Source organism: Chiloscyllium plagiosum, chromosome 13 (genome assembly GCF_004010195.1).
Source record: "Chiloscyllium plagiosum isolate BGI_BamShark_2017 chromosome 13, ASM401019v2, whole genome shotgun sequence".
NCBI classification, from domain to species: Eukaryota; Metazoa; Chordata; class Chondrichthyes; order Orectolobiformes; family Hemiscylliidae; genus Chiloscyllium; species Chiloscyllium plagiosum.
In genome coordinates this window covers 38452226-38472771 of record NC_057722.1, presented here as the reverse complement: position 1 = coordinate 38472771, position 20546 = coordinate 38452226, and the positions used below count along the sequence as shown (strand labels likewise).

General features: G+C 40.5%; 1 protein-coding gene across 4 annotated transcripts in view; it reads right to left on the bottom strand.

Annotated features, from left to right (window-relative positions):
* Positions 1-20546, bottom strand: part of si:ch211-51h4.2 — a 320169-nt gene that overhangs the window by 225840 nt on the left and 73783 nt on the right. For all 4 annotated transcript variants that reach the window (XM_043702225.1, XM_043702228.1, XM_043702226.1 and 1 more), the window contains exon 6: positions 5857-5992. In XM_043702225.1, coding sequence (XP_043558160.1) covers positions 5857-5992 — 136 coding nt within the window. The remainder of the gene's footprint in view (positions 1-5856; positions 5993-20546) is intronic.

The window sequence follows — 20546 nt, the reverse complement described above, 5'->3', positions numbered from 1 at the left end:
GGGAGGTCTGGAGGGATGGTGAAAACTCGGCAGGGCTGGGAGCTGGGATCTGGTGTGGGTGTGGAGCTGGGAGTGGGATCGGAGCCAGTGCCTGGAGTGGGTGTGATGGTGGGGGGAATGGGGGTGGAGGCATGAGCAGAGGTAGTGCTCCCCTCGGGGTTAGATTTAGATTTAGATTACAGTGTGGAAACAGGCCCTTCGGCCCAACAAGTCCACACCGACCCGCCGAAGCGAAACCCACCCATACCCCTACATTTACCCCTTACCTAACACTACGGGCAATTTAGTATGGCCAATTCACCTGGCCTTGCACATCTTTTTGGACTGTGGGAGGAAACCGGAGCACCCAGAGGAAACCCACGCAGACACGGGGAGAACGTGCAAACTCCACACAGTCAGTCGCCTGAGGCGGGAATTGAACCCGGGTCTCTGGCGCTGTGAGGCAGCAGTGCTAACCACTGTGCCGCCCACAAGATATTGTGAAACTTGAAAGGGTTCAGAAAAGATTTACAAGGATGTTGCCGGGGTTGGAGGATTTGAGCTATAGGGAGAAGCTGAACAGGCTGGGGCAGTTTTCCCTGGCGCATCGGGGGCTGAGGGGTGACCTTATCGACGTTTACAAAATTATGAGGGGCATGGATTGGGTCAATAGGCAAAGGCTTTTCACTGGGGTCAGGGACTCCAGAACTAGAGGGCATAAGTTTAGGGTGAGTGGGGAAAGATATAAAAGAGACCTAAGGGGCAACTTTGTCACACAGAGGGTGGTATGGGTATGGGATGAACTGCCACAGGAAGTGGTGGAGGCTGGTACAATTGCAACATTTAAGAGGCATTTGGATGGTATATGAATAGGAAGAGTTTGGAGGGATATGGGCCGGGTGCTGGCAGGTGCGACGACATTGTTGGGATATCTGGTCGGCATGGATGGATTGGACTGAAGGGTCTGTTTCCATGCTGTACATCTCTATGACTCTATGACTCTATATCTTTCTGTGGATTTGCTCATTCTCCCCATTTCCTTCCCCATCTATTTTAGTGTTATCTACAAATCTGGTGATAGTACACTCTCTTCCCTCATCCAAGTCATCCTCCCAATCTTTAGGCTTAATTCTCTTTTGACAACATTGTAAGCCTCTTCTTTTAATTAAACTGCATTCTTTAAAATACATTTCTTCATTTAGGAACCGCTAAATTACTTTTTAATTTTTTTTTGCTCAAGGGAAAGTATATTAAATGTAAATTTTGAATTATTCCTTTAAATATTTGCTGTTGCCTATCTACTGATATACTGATACTGATATATGTTTTAATTTAATTTCCCTATTTAACTCAATGAATTCATTCCACATAGCGCTTGGCTTGGTTAAAATTTAAGACTTAAGTTGCGGATTTAACTGTTATGTTCAACTAAATGTAAAGGTCTTATAAGTTACGATCACTCTTCCCAAGGGCTCCTTTTCATTACTTAATACTCAATACTAAATATTTAAAAGTAGCCTATTCCCCAAAAGTCCTCTGACAAAATGTTCCATAATTTTAATTATTTCATAAACATTTAAACATTTCTAATGGAAAATCTGTCTGACTGTTTGCTTAACCTGTTCTGAAAGAATTTCCTGTTGAATTACATGAGTGATTTCATAAGAACCATTATGTGAAACTTCAATTCAAAAGGAGTATTTGCTTCATTTTAAAAACTTGGGTGAAGAAATCTTAACTTTTATATGTTAAACAGAGTCTCAATTCAAACTTACTTTTAAAATCTATAACGAGAAATGGGAATATATTTCTACTGAACAATAACCATTACAGAAAATCCAGGGATTGCCCAACCAAGTTTCCAAGGCTAATCAGCTGGATAATAGGGCAGGCTGCCTCCACTTCAGCTACAGACCAGAGGGAGCGAAAGGAAAGAAAAATTAAAGGCACATATGTGGCATGGGTGACAGTGAATGACCCACACAGTGAGCCTCGGCTCAGCCTCTCATGGACAATGAATCTCCAAATATATATGCCCTCCCAAATGTACAAATTCCCTTCTTGGTAGCCCTTTCCATCAATCCCATAGGGTTGAACATTTTCATATTCTCATCACTCTAAATATGTTCATTTGCACATATAATTGATGATGCGAAATGTCTCATCTCAAGGTTGAAGGTACAAAGCCATAGCACTACACAAGGTTTGAAAATGTAAGATATGAAGTGAGCAGCTCCTGCACAATACACATTGTGTGTGAACCTGGAAGATGAGTATACTTTGCAAATACATTGAACCTTTCCAAGCCACAATACATAGTTTGTGCATCACAACTATTACTGGATTTGATTCCTGTTGCTACATAATGTGGTCAACGAGGTTCAGGCCTAGTGTTTGGTTTGCACACAATAAGTTAAAGTTAACAGCTCTCAGCCAGCATGTAGTACTCACAGGTGTCTTTCACTACACTATCTGGGTATGTGTGTCATGCTGTTGACCTTGAAGGGCCTCACATCACTTGCAATTGAATCCTTCTTCACAGAATTAAATTCTTACCCTGCCCAATCCAGCTCTGGTGGCAGCTATTTTCAGCTTCATTGTGCATTTGTTATCTACAACATGTTAGAAGGGTAAAGTGGGAACTTCTCGTGCAGTGAGTCTAGGCGCACCCTACTACAATCGATGAACCTCCAAATATATCTATTTTCCCAAATATACAAATTCCCTTCTTGGCAGCCTTCTAATCATCCCCATAGGTTTTATCATTCCCATATTCCCATCCAACAAGTCTATCTAAATTTTCATCTCTCTACATTAACATCAACATCTCCCTTCCAACTGTCCACAGCCCTCAGCATCTCAAGTTAACATGCCAGATGCATTAGGACACTCTTCCTTCACAGAAGCCACAATACTACAGACTGTCAATAACCTCATTTCCCTAATTACCTATTTCCCTTCCACACTCTATTGTCTCCCAGTCCTCATATAATGAGTTACCCCCTTCATAATTGTCATCCCTCCAATTGTCACAATTAAGTTTCACAGAATCCCTCCTGCACCAGAGATACCTGATAACCCATCTTCAAAACAAAGTCCTGATTTTAACATTCCCATCGCTGTTTTCAAATATGTTTATGGTGTGACCCCTCTCTATTTCTGTAATCACCCTCTGCCCCACAACTGTTGTTTCATACAATCTCTGAACAATCCACCAAGTGCCACACATTTAATAATTACAGCAGCATCCAGCCTGATGGTTGCTGTCACTCTAACCCCCGAGCAAAGAACTGTTAGACTCCCCCATGATGGCAAGTTAACAGACAAGAGCCTCGCCTAACACAATTAATCAGGTAGAATTAACAGCTGAAATTCATTCATGTCAGTTCCCGGAGCCCAAAGCTATCACTCAGTCTGATCAATGCACACCAGTCAATTCCCTGAAACTAAACACCAAGCAGATATCAACCTGAAGTCTCTAGCTCCCACTCCTGATGTCAGTCGGACCAATCTGAATTTCAGGGTTGGTTCTCCTTGTCTTTCTCACCCCAGCTCCATATGCAACAATGAAAACAGCAATTATCCTTCAATTCCCTCCTTGATTCTCCTACTCACCACCTTCCTTTCCTGTCACCGTCTCTTGCCACCTCTTGTGTTTGATGAAGACCATCTCACTCCTTCACTTGCTTTTTCCCTATCACCACTCCTCTCGTAAGCTCTTGTTTGGGCAAGGATGAAGGAGAGGGAAGCAGCGATTGAGGATGTCAGAGAGAGGGGCAGCAAGTGAGGGGGTGGGCAAATTGGAAAGTAGGTGAGCTGTATGCAGGGAATGACAAGCAGGATGCAAATGGGAAGAGTTGGTAAGTTATTAAGAGGTGGTAAGAGGATTTTGGAGCCACTTAATACTAATCATTCTGCTGCAGCTGGTTTTGTAAAATCAATAAAGAATGATTAATCCCAAAGGTATGTGACACATTAAAAACACAGGGGCATGACTAGAGAATTTATTTTAAAAATTGGATTCTCCGCCAAATCTATAAATAATAATTACCAAAGTTCTTGTAGCTCTTTATAGTTTAGACTTGTCAAATTAAAATAAAAGTCTCTTATAATAATTAGATTCCCTACAGTGTGGAAACAGACCCTTCGGCCCAACAAGCGCACACCGACCCTCCAAAGAGTAACCCACCTAGACCCATTCTCCTACCCTTTTTTTACCCCTGACTCATGTACCTAACCTACACATCCTTGAACACTATGGGCAATTTAGCATGGCCAATTCAGTTAACTTGCACATCTTTGGATTGTGCGAGGAAACCGGAGCACCCAGAGGAAACCTACACAGACACAGGGAAAATGTGCAAACTCCACACAGTCGCCCGAGTCTGGAGTTGAACCCGGGTCCCTGGCACTGTGAGGCAGCAGTGCAAACCACTGAGCCATTGTGCTTTCTTTGGAGCTATTACTACCAAGATAACTTTCCTTATGTCAAATAGCTAAAAGACAAGTTACAATATTCTAACTACCAAATGTCTCTGTTACAGTTATGGCACTGAATGTAAAACCCAGAGGTTGTAAGTTCAAATTTCACCATGGAAATCTAATCATTTGTAGGCTGTTGTATTACCAAGTCAATGACTGGAGTGGTATTTTTTCTTCTCACATACGTTTGTAACTTGTTAAAATATATTGCATTCACATTCTCTTTGTACCTCCTGGTGGTGCACACATGCACATATTACCTTAATATTGATGCACATAGGATGCACATGCATCCTTCTCCAAATGGATGGAAAAAATGTATAGGTAACATTGTCCACTATTCTCTGCAATGTTTGTGTTCCTGAATTCCAAATCTTTGAGCATCCCGAATTTTGTTTGCTAAACAAATGATTGTCTTACCTTCTGCTGTCATGCCTGTAGCTTGGAAATCAATCCCCACATCTCTCTGGCTCTCTGTCATGCTTTCCTTTCTTAACACACTCCTTAAAATCTCTTTGGCCAAACTCTCGATCATCTGACCTACTGTCATATCTTGGTATTATATTTTGTTTTATAATGTTCCTGTGAAGTATTGTGAGATTTTGTTACATTATAATTATCTGTGTTACATGGCCGGCTTGTGTCGACCAGAATAACTATTTGCTATCACTGTCTTTACAGTGCCTGTCAGGAAGCTTTCCAGTATTGCTGTGCTTTGAAGGCCTTTCTCCTCTGTGGTTCACCTCCTCCACCTTAGTCTTCAGGGCTGCAACAGAAAAACTTACAGCTTGCTTTCTTCCCCGATAATTCCATCCTTCTGACTGGCACAAATAAAAATCTTTTCTGGAATAACTTCAGCACCAGCTTCCATTAAACTGCAACTTTCCTTTAAGATGTGCAGACTGGTTTTAAGTACTGCAGACTACCTTGAACTCATCCTAGCCTCTGTGCTCTGTCCTCAGGCATGAAGCAATTCAAGGTTACTATTATTGGCTGCAATTTTGTCAATCAGTGGACAGCAGAGACTAAATGGTGCAGGTATATGTGGCATCACAATCCCCATTGACTTTTTTGGACATCTCAAATTTTGTAGTCAACACTTTTTTTTTGCCATTTTTGAAAATTTAACTGGAATATCATAGTATAAGATAATTACCAAATAGATTTTACCCATTGCTTCTCCTATAAAGTTACTGAAAACTCAGTTAAATCACAAGGCAAAGGATTGATTCACTTATGCGAGTGATTTAAATAGATCCAATAAGTCAAATAATAATTCTAAATATGGTCCAGATCAGGAAGTACCTTGATTGGCTGATAGCTTTGCAGTTTAACCTGCTGTTTCATTTTGTTTGGACAAAATAATTGTTCGTGAAAAAAAGAAAAGTTGCTTACAATTGTAGGATTAGGAGAAGGTCGAAAACATAACTCATACACTTGTTCAGGAAAAGGGCACCCAATATGTGCAAGTTTGGCATTTGCTCCTCCTCGGAATGGTCAATCCCATTATTCTGGTGCAACAACACATGACCTGCAATTACATAAAAGTTACATTGATAAAGATGGAGACAAGCAGTTGATATGCAACAACTGAAAATACAATCGATTGTAAGTGTTTTAAAATTGGAAAATATTTCTGGAAATAGTTGGAGCAATTTAGTAATAGTAATCACAAAATACTTCTTAAATAGAGCAAAGAACAGAAAAATTACACTAAAATAGGACTTCTTTTCCCTCTGCAAATAAATCTTTTGAATATTACGTGGAATGAAGAACACCTTCAACAGACTAGTGAACAAGGACAACTACTTTCACTATTTCAACTCATGCTACATTATTCTGTTGTTTGTTTCAAATGATTGTCAGAAAATGGAAAAGTGAGAGTTGTTATCTCTCTTCTGTAGACCCACACATTTCCCTAAAGACTTACTTCGGGACCATTTCTTCACTCCCTCCCCACGTTAACCTCCTCCTTCTTTTATAATGTCCATGACACAACACTAACTATCCCACAGATCTTACTATTTGTTCAACCGAGGCAAAGTTCTTCCCTACTAAAACCTCAAAGGGTGTCAAAGTTCATTTACAAATTCCTTAAGCCAGTGCTGATGAAAAATCATTGGCCTGAAACATTAAGTCTTAACATTAACACTGTCTCTCTCCTGACAATTCAGAAATTCCAGCATTTCCTATTTTTCTTCCAATCTTCCAACATTCTCAGAATTTGGTTCTTATTTAAGCCCCGTGCTTACACACTTTCCTCGTTGAATGCCTCCCACCGCGCTCTCACAATTATATCTATGAGGTGCTTCTCCCAGTCCAGTTGGGTCTAATTGCATCATACCTCAATAAAATTAGCCTTTTGAACTTTAATAAAAGATAGGACCAAGAACAGAGAATCTTGAATATCAAGGAAAAAAATTAACAAATTAAGAAATATAAAGGAGCTCACGGCAGACTCTGGGGGCTCAGTATGGTCATAGTCGTACAGCACGGATACAGACCCTTTGATTCAACCAGTCCATGCCGAACATCATCCCAAACTAAACTAGTCCCACGTTCCTCTCCTGTCCTATATCTATCCAAACCATTCCAATTCATGTATCCATCCAAATATCTTTTAAACATTGTAATTGTACCTGCATCCACCACTTCCTCAGGAAGCTCATTCCACACATAAACCATCCCCTGTGTAAATAAATTGCCTCTTATGTCTTTTTAAACCTTCTCTCCTCTCACCTTAAAATGTTCTTCCTAGCCTTGAAATTCCCCATCTTAGGAAAAAAAAAACAATTACCATCTATCAAAGAGGAAATTACAATAAGCAAAGGCAGTACATGAAAAAACATTTTTCAGCAGAATTAAAACAAAGATCTTTGATAAATATATAAAGAGTAAGAGCATTACTTGGGAAAGAGTAGAGCCCATTAGGATCTTAATGGATTCAAAAAACATGGGCATTGTTCCTCAATGATTATTTTGCAATGGTTTCACAATAGAAAAGAACAATGGACATGTAGATATCAAGGTGGAGGACTGTGAAGTATTGGAAGAAATTAGAATAGAGGGAGGGGATACTAATGTATTTAGCATCCTTAAAAGTGAATAAATCTACAATCCCAGGTGAGATGTATCCCAGGCTGTGGAGGTGGGTGGGTGGGTGGAAAGGAAGAAATATCAGATGGTCTGGCTAATTTTCCAACCCTCTCTTACCACAAGTGAGGTGCCACAGGGCTAAAGGACTGCTAACCTTGTCCCATTTCTAAAAAGCTGAGAAAGGGATGGACTAGAAAATTACAGGCCAGTCAGTTCCCACATTAGTAGTGGGAAAGTTACCATAAGTAATTCTGAGGGACAGAATATATCTGCAATCGGAGAAATAGGGATTAATCAGAAACAGTCACCATGGATGTTAAAGGAAGGTCGTTTTGATAAATTGGATTAAACTTTTTGAGGTGGTCACCCAGAATATTGATGAGGGTAATGTATTTGATGTAGTCTATATTAACTCTGGTAAGGCTCTTGATAAGGTTCATATGACAGACTGGTCAAGAACAATTGGTCCAAGGCAAAGTGGATCCAAAATTGGCTGAGAGGCAGGAATTCAACAGTGATGGTAGAGAGATCACCCAATGACTGAAGATTTGTTTCCAGTGGGGTTCTGCAAGGCCTAGGCTGTTTGTAGTGTACATTAATAATTTGGAATTAAATAGAGGGTCCACGATCAAGAAGTTCACAGATGGTAGGAAAATTGATAGAGTGGTAAATACTGAGGAAGATAGCTGTAAACTACAGGAAGTTATCAATGGACTGGTCAGGTGGGCAGTGCAATGACAAATGGAATCCAAGCCAGAAGGTATGACATAATGCATTTGGTAGGGCTAATAAGGTAAGGGATTACACCTGGAAATTATCAAACATTAGAGGGGCCTTGGTTTGCATATTCTAAGATCCTTGAAGGTAGCTGAGCAGGTAGATAAGGTGGTTAAGAAGGCACATGGGATATTTGCTTTAATGAATTGAGGCAAAGAATAAAAGAGCAAGGAGGTAATGCTGGGATTGTATAAAATGTTGGGAAGTGGGTGCAGCAGAAATTTAAGAGGATGCTGTCTGGGCTGGAGGGTCTGAACTACAAAGAAAGATGGGAGTAGTGAAATTTAATGGATCTGATAAAAGTGCACAAGACTATGGAGCAGAAACAGAGTGGATAGGAAGGCATCCCTCCATTTGGAATGAAGGATGTAAACGTATTGCAGCCAAATTGTAGATGACACAAAAATATTTGGAAAGACAAGTTGCTAAAGGGAGGCAAATGGTGTACAGAGAGATATTGATAGGTTAAGTAAGTGGGCCAAAAGTTAGTGAATCGTGCATAAAGTGGAAAAATATAAAGTTGTTCATTTTGGAAGGGGTAACAAGAGAATAAAGTATTATTTAAATGGAGAGAAACTGCAGAAAGCTGTAACACAGAGGGACAAGGGAGGGGGAGTACTTGTGCTGGTCCATGGGTACAACAGGAAATTAGGAAGGCTGATGGAATATTGGCACATGGATCAAGGGGCTCAGAGTATAAAAGTACGGGAGTCTTACTGCAAATGTACAAGATGCTGGAGAACATAGAGCAGTTTTGGTGGCCTTATTTAAAGAAAGATGTAATTTCATTGAAGGCAGTCCAAAGAAGGTTCATTGGGATGATCACCAGTATGGAGGGATTATCTTACTAGTAAAGGATTCTGAAGGATCTTAATAAGGTAAATACTGAGAAGGTGTCTAGGATGAGAGGGCATTGTCTGAGAATAAAGGAGCACCAATTTAAGACTCAAATGAAGAATTTTTTCTGACGGTCGAGAGCTTTTGGAATTCCTTGCCACAGACAGTTGTGGGGATGAGTCCTTGTGTATATTTAAGGCCGAGATATATGGGTTCTTGACCAGTCAAGGAATTAAGGGTTAGGAGGATAAGGGAATGAAAGTGAAAATGATCCCATTGAATGGCAGAGCAGGCTCGAGGGATGGAAAGGTTTACTCCTGCTCCTATTTCTTATGCTGTTATGGTCTAATGGAATAATGTCTTCACCCAACTCAGATCTTTTGGAAGCGTATTAATTAAGTTCTATTAGGCTTATCGATCCTGATGCTGCATCACAATGACTGTGAAAGGAATATTGCTCTTGATCAATGCTTTGCTGAGCACCGATGGCTGAAGAAATGGAACGTAAGTCAGGTCTGACAGCTGCTGATATTCTGCAGGGCCTGACTTTTCATGGCTGTAACTGAACTGCCCATGGAGACAGCATGGTACTGATAAAACTCAGTGGACTTCTCGAATTTTTGATCTAGTTTGTCAAGTGTCTCTGACAGGCAAACCTGCTGTTCTTGTGACTGTCTGTGCATTCGTTTAAAGCTATTTGTGGCCGATACCATGGGTTGACAGTAACGATTGACCACTTGTTTCACACCCAGACTGGTTTTGTTTTTCACTGAAGTACATCCCAGGAGGTATTGTGTGCATCTCTGGGCATAAATTACACACAGTAAGGTCCAATTTCTACTCCTTCATTCTGATTTTTAATGATGCTCGTTTTGGTATAGTAAATGCTACTTCACAAAGTCTTTGTTAGGGTTTGTGCTATCTTGGTAGCATTTACAAGATGAGATTTATTATAAAGTACTGACATAGTTAGATGCAGTTTCCCCAGTAGAACTACTTGTATAGGCAGTAGCTTCCATTGTAAGTATTCATTTAAATTTCAGCATAAAAAAGCTAAACTAGAAGTACAGCTTGAGGACAGAAATATATCCCAAAATCATGATTTTCAACATTAGATATCTTTAATAGTGTGTTTTTTTTTATCTGGCTATATACGTTTAGTTAGAAATTGTGATTTAAAAAACAGGGATTTTTCATGTTTGGGAGCCATCAGTTTTGAGCTGCTGCAATCAGACAGAGTATGTTATGAGTTCAGGCCAGTGCCACGTTATTTTTGTACTATGTCCTTCACTGAACTGGTCAGTGCCTCGTGGTACAGATCACATAACTACAGCAAACCAGGATGCACATTAATATCATCCTTTGCCTTCTCCTGCATTATCTCTGAACAGCCTTACCATTGCTTGGGCCACCTGTCCAGTCGCATCAACACTAAAGCTGTGCCACCAACTTTTATATACTGTGCTTCCTGCCTCTCTCTCAGTCTAGGAACAAAACAGCCCACAAAATAGCTGGAGGTGTCAAGATGAATGGTGTGCTGCTCATTAGGCTCTTCACATCTTCTCAGATCCTGACTCTGACCACGGTGAGCAGCACCTGGACTGGAATTGGAGGCTGTCCCTGAATGACTTTGTCCTGAGCAAGAGCTCTCCTCCTTGACTGGACTGGGGCCTGCCGACAACTCTGACAAACTTCCTAGCTTTTCCAAGCCTGTGTTAAATGGCATGACAAAACAGTAAAAGCAGAGTATCTTTGGCTGAGGGGACAATACACAAAATGACAATAAAAGGCAATGCAAGGTATGGATGTTGACAGGAGTCCAGAGATATAGTCTCGCCCAGTTTATGATCTGGGCGCATGTCACTGAGCTCAGTGTCCTGGTGCATCCTGATATGCAGCATTGAAGTGTAGAAGCAACTTGCAATTGGACTGGACATATACCATGAGGATTCAGAGAGGCTGATTCATGTTGGCTGCCAATATCTGTGGATGTGGGGTGCATGTGACTGGAGCCCATGGAATGTGCCCATAATGTTAGTACCCAGTGTCCAACACAAATATCTTTTAAAGCAAGCAGCAAGTCGAACCAATCAACAAGCCACTCGGGTTTTCATGTTGTGCTTTCTCAATAGCTGGGCTGTATGGCAAGTTCGGTGAGTTACACTGTTAAAAAGGAATGTAACAAGCAATAATGAGCATCCATTAGGAACCCTCTGCTGTCTTCAATAAGTGTGTTTCTCCACTTGAAGGTTGCCTTGTACACATCTATGTTGGATTTTCATTACTGTCTCATTTCACTGGGGGACAGAGGAGAAATGATGTATGGTGTTGTATTTCTTAATCTGGCACATTTGGTTGGCTTGACATTCTCCTCATGCAGTCATAATTCCAACAATCATAAACCATTTATCACCTACTGAGCTGTGTTTCAACTTGTATGGTGTACAGCGATTACTCAGAATGTTAAGCAGATATCGCACCAACAGCCATCTGCATCTGCTTGTTGTGTTTCCTTCTAAACATGCACTTAGTTACAAAATGGCTTGGCTTCTTGTTGTGAAAACATTGCTATCCTGATGCTGGACATGCCTGCTTTACCTTTGTGTGATGTCCTCCGCAGTACTTGTATCATGCTCTTTCTCTGTGATTCTTCCCTTTTGACCTGAACGTCTGTCAGCACAATGCATGGTCTATTCTGCCAGGAATATGCTCTAACTGCCTATTAATGAGCTAATTGCTTCTGAAAATGTCAATTTGTTTTCCCAAGAATAGGTTTCTTTGCTCTCAGTAGATGTACTCTCTTTACAGGATCTCCAATGCTTAACACAGTAACAGTAACGTATTGATCAAGTTACTCTCTTCCTTTTAATTTGGGCCCTAACATTGTAAATATACCATTCATAAATTCATATGTTATGCTTACTTGGGAATGAAATGATGCCTTCAAGGCTTTCACCATTTATGCAGTTTTTTTCCTACTTTCCAGAGATTCTCTTTTAAGGGTGGAATACAGTCTCTCCCCAAACAGTGATAGCAGTGTAGCTACTTGGAATAAGAATTAGCTTTATCGTCACATGTACTTAAATGAATACAGTGAAAAGCTTACAAGTTGCCATTTATGGAGTAATCTTAGGTACAAATTCTTAAGTACAAATCCTTACGAAAAAATAAAGAAATAAAACGTTCAGAGTAACGCTCCTTCCAACCAAGTCCACACTGGCACTTACCCTCCAGTCCACACTGGGTCTCACCTCAAAATGGGAGGCTGCTCTAGAATCACCTCAATGCTGAAGGTTCACACTAAGGCCACGTTGGGCTGAAAGACCACCAGCTGGGCAACAGCCATACTGTGCCAAAAGACCCCCCCATGCCTGGCTGGGAGACAGCCATGCTGGGCTGCCACTGAGGCGAGGAGTTCAAGACATCGCCAAGAAGAAGGAAGGAAAAAGAAACACAAAAGAAAAATAAAAAGGGAGAATAAAGAAAAGAAATGGACAGAGTGGGCGAAGAATCCTACTTCGCCGCCATCTTGCTATTCTGCTTATTGAATAGTGTCAAGAGTGTGGTGCTGGAAAAGCACAGAAGCCTATAGAATAGTTCTGTCTCACATGTTTCATTTTGACTAGTGCTGGGAGAGGATAACTTGCAGCTACTGTATTTTACCCAATGTTTCAGCTGTGGCCAACTTCTTTGTCCCTTGCCAGCGTCTTTCACTGGCAGCTTTCACAGCCATGAACCTTTTAGTGTCGGTTCTTGTTTTTGCAGTGCTTCTATACAGCTCTTCAGTACTCAATCTTATCTTCATTTCTAATACCATGTTATCAATTCAATCCAGCGTTGTATTGTTTGTACTGTGTTCTTCATTTAAACAGCTGCACAAGGGCAGCCCCCCAGTCAGTGCCTTGTGGTAGAGGTCACATAAATAGGACAAACCAGGATGAACCGTATCTCCATTCCAGAGACAGGCTTTATCTCTGAATTTTTTATAACAAGATAAAGTGATTATCTTAATTGGTTTTGCATAAAGATAAACATTTAAAAAGGATGAGTGTTTGAAATAAGGATTGTGGTACATTAACAGAATTACTGATGAATCAAATCAAGTTACAAAAAACAAAACTGAAGGTCATTTAACCTGGGTTTGTGTTACTGATTCTGGTTGAATTAATGGGACAATGAATTTGAGGATGGAAGGTGATTGTTGGTGCTTAATAGCTTCAGTTATCTGACTAGAATTTTTTCACTGAGCTGGGAAGCTACACAGGGTGGGATGGGGCCAAAAAGTGAATAATCCAAGCAAGAAAGAAACACGTGGAAATTGGTGGAAATACCTCTGCTATGACAGAATCAAACAAAGTATTATTAATAATGTGTTATGGTTGAAAACAGAAATATAATATTTAAAGGCTATAAATAACTTGTGTGTTGAAAAATAGATTTGGTTAATAAAGTCAGTGATGTGCAACAATGCCATCTAGTGTGATAGATCTGTCATTACAGCATGAGAGATGAGCGTTATCAACATTGACACCTTGGCGTTACTCAAACATTGGAATACAAAGATGAGGGTACTGTACACAGAACTTTACAAATATACTTTGAATAATTACTAGAGGAAAGCCTTTTTACTTAGGTAGCCGCTTGGGAACGAGGATGATTTGCCCGGTTCACTGGATTCTGAGATGCTGATAAATAATCTGCAGACTCAGCTATAAACAGGCAGTAGTACTCTACACAAAATACAGATATGCAAAGTCATGCACTTTTAAAGGTCATGCTATATAATGTAATCGGGGATTACAACTGTGTACTCAGCCCCACACATTTTTGCAACTTTATAACCTAAATGTAATCAGAAGGAAGTACAATGACCTTACAATAATGCTGGTAAAACAGATAGTGGTATTTAAACAATGCTGATCTATATTTATGAATCAAATAAACACAACTCAAGTGAATGCAGTTTCAACTCGTGAATATTTGTTTTTCATGTAGATCCATACAAGTGATAATTAACTCTTCTTATGAAAACATTGTTAAAAGTTCAGATTCTAGTTATGATCCTGCACAAATCCACAGTGGCATGAATGGGGCTTTGTAGGCCTTGTTCAGGAGTAAATAATGGGTGCGCACCAAATAAAAACACCTGGGGTGCTTTAAATGTTTTAAAGGGAACATTGCTTGCAGATATCATCAGCCCTTCCCAGTTCCTCAAATTCCCATGCTATTCCCAATGTTGACAAATCAGTGTCCAAGATAATAGTCAAATAAAAGCAAAATACCACAGATGTTGGAAAGCTGAAATATAAACTGAATGTGCTACAGAAAAGCCAACAGCATTCACATCATCTGTGGAGACAGAAACAGAGTTAACATTTCAAGTCTGGTGTAAGAGTCATATGGGATTTGAAACATTAACTTTGTTTCTCTCCATGGATGTCACCAGATCTTGTGAGTCTCTCAAGCATTTTCTGTTTTATTTCTGAAGATTAATACTGTTAGCGTAAAATTTTGAACATATAAAACTTCCAAAACACAATTTTACATGATGTCTACCATAACATATAAAATTACAATTTCAGATGAATAAACTGAACATGATCAGTATCCCAAACTAAACTAGTCCTATTTGCCACCATTGGACCAAATCCCTTCAAACCTTTCTTGTTCATGTACCTGTCTAAATGTCTTTTAAATGTTCGACTTTCACTGTCAGTTCCTTCCATAAATGCACCACCTTCTGTATGAAAATGTTGCCCTCAGGTCCATTTTAAATCTTTCCCCCTCTCACCTTAAACCTATGCGCTCTAGTTTTGAATTCTCCTACCTTAGGGAAAAGGCCTCGGCTATTCATCTTATCTGTGCTCCTCATAATTTTATAAACCTCTATAAAGTCACTCCTCAACCTGCTATGCTCCAGCGAAAGACGTCCTAGCCCTTCCAGCTTCTCCTTATAACTCAAATTCTCCAGTCCTGGTATCATTCTTGTAAATCTTTTCTGGACTCTCTCCAATCCAATAATATCCTTTCTGTAGCACAGCGACTAGAACTGTACACAGTACTTCAAAATTGGCCTCACCTATGTCCTGAACATTTGCAACATGATGTCCTAACTCCTATACTCAATGCTCTTACCAATGAAGGTAAGCATGCCAAACAGCTTCTTCATCACCCTGTCTAGATATGATGCCACTTTCACGGAACTATGTGCCTGAATCCCTAGATCTCTTTGGTCAACAACACTCCACAAAGTCCTGCCACTAACTGCTCTGGTTTGTCTTACAAAAATACAATATTTTGTGTTTAAGAACAAAGAACATTTACAGCCCAGGGACAGGCTCTTCGGCCCTCCAAGCCTGAGCCGATCCAAATCCACTGTCTAAACCCGTCACCCAATTCCTAAGCATCTGTATCCCTCTGCTCCCCACCTACTCATGCATCTATCCAGACGCATCTTAAAATAATCTACCGTGCCTGCCTCTACCACCTCTGCTGGCAACGGGTTCCAGGCACCTACCACCCTCTGTATAACGTACTTGCCACGTGTATCCCCCTTAAACTTTACACCTCTCACCTTGAAAGCGTGACCTCTCGTTATTGAATCCTTCACCCTAGGAAAAAGCTTTATCTCTATCTACCCTGTCTATACCCTTCATGATTTGTAAACCTCAATCAGGTCCCCCCAAACTTCTTTTTTTCTGATGATAACCTACTCAACCTCTCTTCATAGCTAGCACCTTCCATACCAGGCAACATCCTCGTAAACCTTCTCTGCACCTTCTCCAAAGCGTCCACATCCTTTTGGTAATGTGGCATCCAGGACTGTACACAGTACTCTAAACGCGGTTGAACCAATGTCGTGTCAATTTTAACATGACCTGCCTGCTCTTATACTCAATACCCCGTCCGATGAAGGCAAGCATAGTATATGCCTTCTTGACCACTCTATCCACCTGTGTAGCAACCTTCAGGGTACAATGGACCTGCACTCCCAGATCTCTCTGCTCATCAACTTTTCCCAAGGATCTTCCGTTTGCTGTATAATTCGCTCTAGAATCAGACTTGACAAAATGCATCACCTCACATTTGCCTAGATTGAACTCCATCTGCCATCTCTCCACCCAACTCTCCAGTCTATCTATAGGTCTCCTGTATTCTTTGACAGTCCCTATGCTTTCTGCGACTCCACCAATCTTTGTGTCATCTGCAAACTTGCTGATCATACCAACCATGCCCTCTTCCAGATTATTTATGAATATCACAAACAACAGTGGCCCCAATACTGACCCCTGTGGAACACCATGAGTCACCTTTCTCCATTTCGAGAAATGCCCTTCAACCACCACTCTCTGTCTCCTGTTGCTCAACCAGTTCTTCATCCACTTAGCTAGAACACCCTGCACACCATGTGACTTCACTTTCTCTGTTAGTTTACCATAGGGAACCTTATCAAACGCCTTACTAAACTCCATATATACAACATCTACAGCCCTTCCTTCATCTATCAACATGGTCACTTCCTCAAAGAACTCTATTAAGTTGGTAAGACATGATCTCCTCTGCACAAAGCCATGTTGCCTATCACTGATAAGCCCATTTTTTTCCAAATATAAATAGATCCTATCCCTCAGTACCCTCTCCAGCAACTTTCCCACCACTGACGTCAGGCTCACTGGTCTGTAGTTCCCGGAATATCTCTATTAAGCCTTCTTGTACAGGGGAACAACACGAGCAACCCTCCAGTCCTCCGGCACCTCGCCTGTGTTTAAGGATGCTACAAAGATATCTGTCAGGGCCCCAGCTATTTCCTCTCTCGCTTCCCTCAGCAACATGGGATAGATCCCATCCGGTCCTGGAGATTTGTCCACCTTAATAACCTCTAGCCTACCCAACACATCTTCCCTACTTATGTCAACGTGATCCAAACTAATCAAACTTCTATCTCTAATCTCAACATTCATCATGTCCCTCTCCTCAATGACAGTGATGCAAAGTAATCATTCAGAATCTCACCCATTCTCTCAGGTTCGACATACAGCCTTCCTCATTTTCCTTTAGTGGACAAATCCTTTCTCTAGTTTTCCACTTGTTTCTTATATACGAATAAAAAGCTTTGGGATTCTCTTTAATTCTGCTCGCTAAAGCTATTTCATGACCCCTTTTAGCTCTTTTGATTCCCCGTTTAAGACTGGTCCTACTCTTTCCATATTCTTCCAGGGCCTGTCTGTTCTTAGCTGCCTGGACCTTGTGTACGCTTCCCTTTTCCTCTTGGCTAGTCATACGATTTCTCCTGCCATTCATGGTTCACGAATCTTGCCTTTCCTATCCTTTGCTTTCAACGGGATATGCCTATCTTACACTATCTTTGAAAGCCTCCCACACATCAAACATGGGCTTCCCTTCAAATAGCTGTGTCCAATCCACGTTTCCCAGCTCCTGCCTAATTTTGATATATTTGGCCTTGGCCCAGTTTAGTACTCTTCCCTTAGGACCACTCTCATCTCTTAATTTTATCTAAATTAAACTTCATCTCCACTCCTCAGCCGATTGGCCCAAGTGAACAAGATCCCATTGTACTCTTAGATTACCTTCTTCACTGTCCACTATACCACCGATTTTGGTGTCATCCGCAAACTTACTCAGCATGCTTCCTATATTCTCATCCAAATCATTTATATAAATGGCAAATAACAGTGGAACCAGCACCAAGCCTTGCAGAACACTGCTGGTCACAGGCCTCCAGTCTGAAAAACAACTCTTTACCACCACCCTCTATCTCCTACCAGCAAATCAGATTTGTAACCAATTGGTGAGCTCTCCCTGGATCCTATGTGATCTAACTTTACTACTCAGTCTACCATGTGGAACCTTTCAAATGCTTTTGTCACTGTGTAGACTTGCAGAGCAATTATGTTACCAAACATGCTTCGTTTCTATAGATTTCAAGCACTAAACTTCACTACAACGTTTACATAAATATCGAAACAAATATACATTTACAGACTTAAATATTAAGAGTGACCACAGCAGATCTCCTTATCATCCATATAAATTAATATCCTCGGAAACATATGAATTTATATGGATTGGGGTAAATAAATTTCTCAACGGTATTGAACTAGTTATGTATCAAAATAGATCATTAAATGATCAAAAATACAGCAAGATTTCAATAAAGTACAATATTTAACACTATGGCATAAATTATGAACTCATCTCTACTTTGTACATTTATGCCAGTGTTAAGTTATTTGCTCTCTGACCGCATTAATAAATCTGCCATAAACAGAGTAAATGCCCACCGATCAATATTTATTTATATAACAAAAATCCATTAAAGCAATCATGTCTATAAAACTGTTTGACAACCTATATAACTTACCATCTGTTTCTTAATCTCATTTACACTATCCTCAGCAAAAATCCATTAATTTCTATTAATTCCATCTAGTTTAAAATATAGCAGGCGTTAAGACATTCTCCCCACCTACAAATGAATATTAAAGCATGATGAATTATTAAAAATGATGATTGCCTTTGCACTTCCATTGAGCACATTGTTAAAATCTTCCAACACAATATTGAACAGCAAAACAGTTACACTAAATATGAACATCACAACCAGCACATTTTCCACACCACTGCAATTTTACTTTAGTATTCAATCTGATGTAATCAGCACTAGTCTAAGCTTGTCAGCTGTATTATTACATTTTATACCTTCAGCACCTCTAAACTTTCTCTCCAGGTTTAGGCATTTGATAGATAAAAATATGAGTGTTTAATGGAAAATATTACCATTCTCACTAACCATATCATTAATCTCTATTCTTCCATTATTTATTACTTAATTTTATACAGTATCTTCAACTTGGTTCATAAGCACCTAACACTGTGAATGCAATGTGATGTTATCACTGGGAGTTGAAAAGTACATTCCTGCCTAACACAGTTATAGCAATAGAAAATATATTTCTAGCACCACTGGTTTGTAATTTTAACTCTTATGCTTTTGCTTGCAATGTATACAGAAACTATGGATGTTATAATGCTCAATTTGGTCCATTCCACAAGGACCTTGGTTGTTAGTATTTGTTCCTTTACCTATGTACTAGATTTGCATTTCAGCTAAATAAAGTCCCTTACCAAGGCCCTTCTGTCTGGAATGCCCAAAGCCTCAGGACTGACCATGGCCCACCTTTGGCACTGACTTAATCAGTCATTGAAGTGAGCACAGCCCAACCCTTGGACGAATATTTCCATGGCAACCGAAATAGTCTACCTGTAAGCCCAGACTAGTTGCAGCTGACCTGCAGGATTGACAATCATCCAACACTGGTGTGCAGGGACACTGACCCCTGAACTCTGATCAAGCCAAACACCTGACTGAGTATGGTCAAGCCCATCAACTAAATGTGGTGACACCTCTGATCGATCACAGTGACTCCCCTCCACCCCCCAGCTCCATTAAAGACAGGTCCACTTTCATTTTCAGTCATGGCTGTTACCTTGAAACAGTTGTAGTGTGTCTACCACAAAAGCTGCTTGCAGCACATGCAGAGCGTGTAATACTGACATCGATCGTGCTATACAATAATATGTTTATCTTCGTGATTGCTTAGTGCTCCCAACTGTGACACACTGCCAGCTCTCCTTCGACACTAAACATCAATGCAAGGCTGGGAGGCTGATAGCCTTGAGCTATTAGACATTTGAAACACATGTGTCCCTGCATGCAAAGGGACCTGGCAGAAACATGCAGGCATAAGTGTCCAAAAGTTCGAAAGTGAAGTCCTGAAAGGCTGAAGTGGTGTGAGAGTTTGTCCAAAAGCAGACATGATGATGTGATGAGCTAGCGGTTTGGTGATGACCACTTATGCACTGGAAAGTTGGAAGAGGACCATGTCCATGGAGCATGCAGGGAAATGGTGGGAGAGGTGGAGTTAGATGAAGGACCGGAGAAGCAAGCAAGTAGCTCTGGCACCAAGTAGCTCTGGCTTTGATGGTGACTATAGATGCTGCCCAGTTTATTGGGGGAGGGGGAGGAGAATCAGGAGCTGTAGAGAAATAAAATGAAATGCAAATGCATAGAAATAAGATAGTCACTGCTCATCAGCGAGGGTCACATGCACCATTTAAACCTTAGAGGGAAAACTGAATATTCTTTTCTCTATGTCAAGAGTCTGTTTTTTTTTATTCTTGGCCTATTTTCCCAACTTTCCCGCCAACAAAGTTGAGGAAAATTCTGGCCAATGTGAGCTATGCTCCAGTTCTCTTGCACTGTATATTTTTCTAAAGCATTTTAAAATCATGTAACATACCTTTGTTATTTCTTTTCTAGATCCTTTTAAAATCCACAGATGCAATCTGTCCAA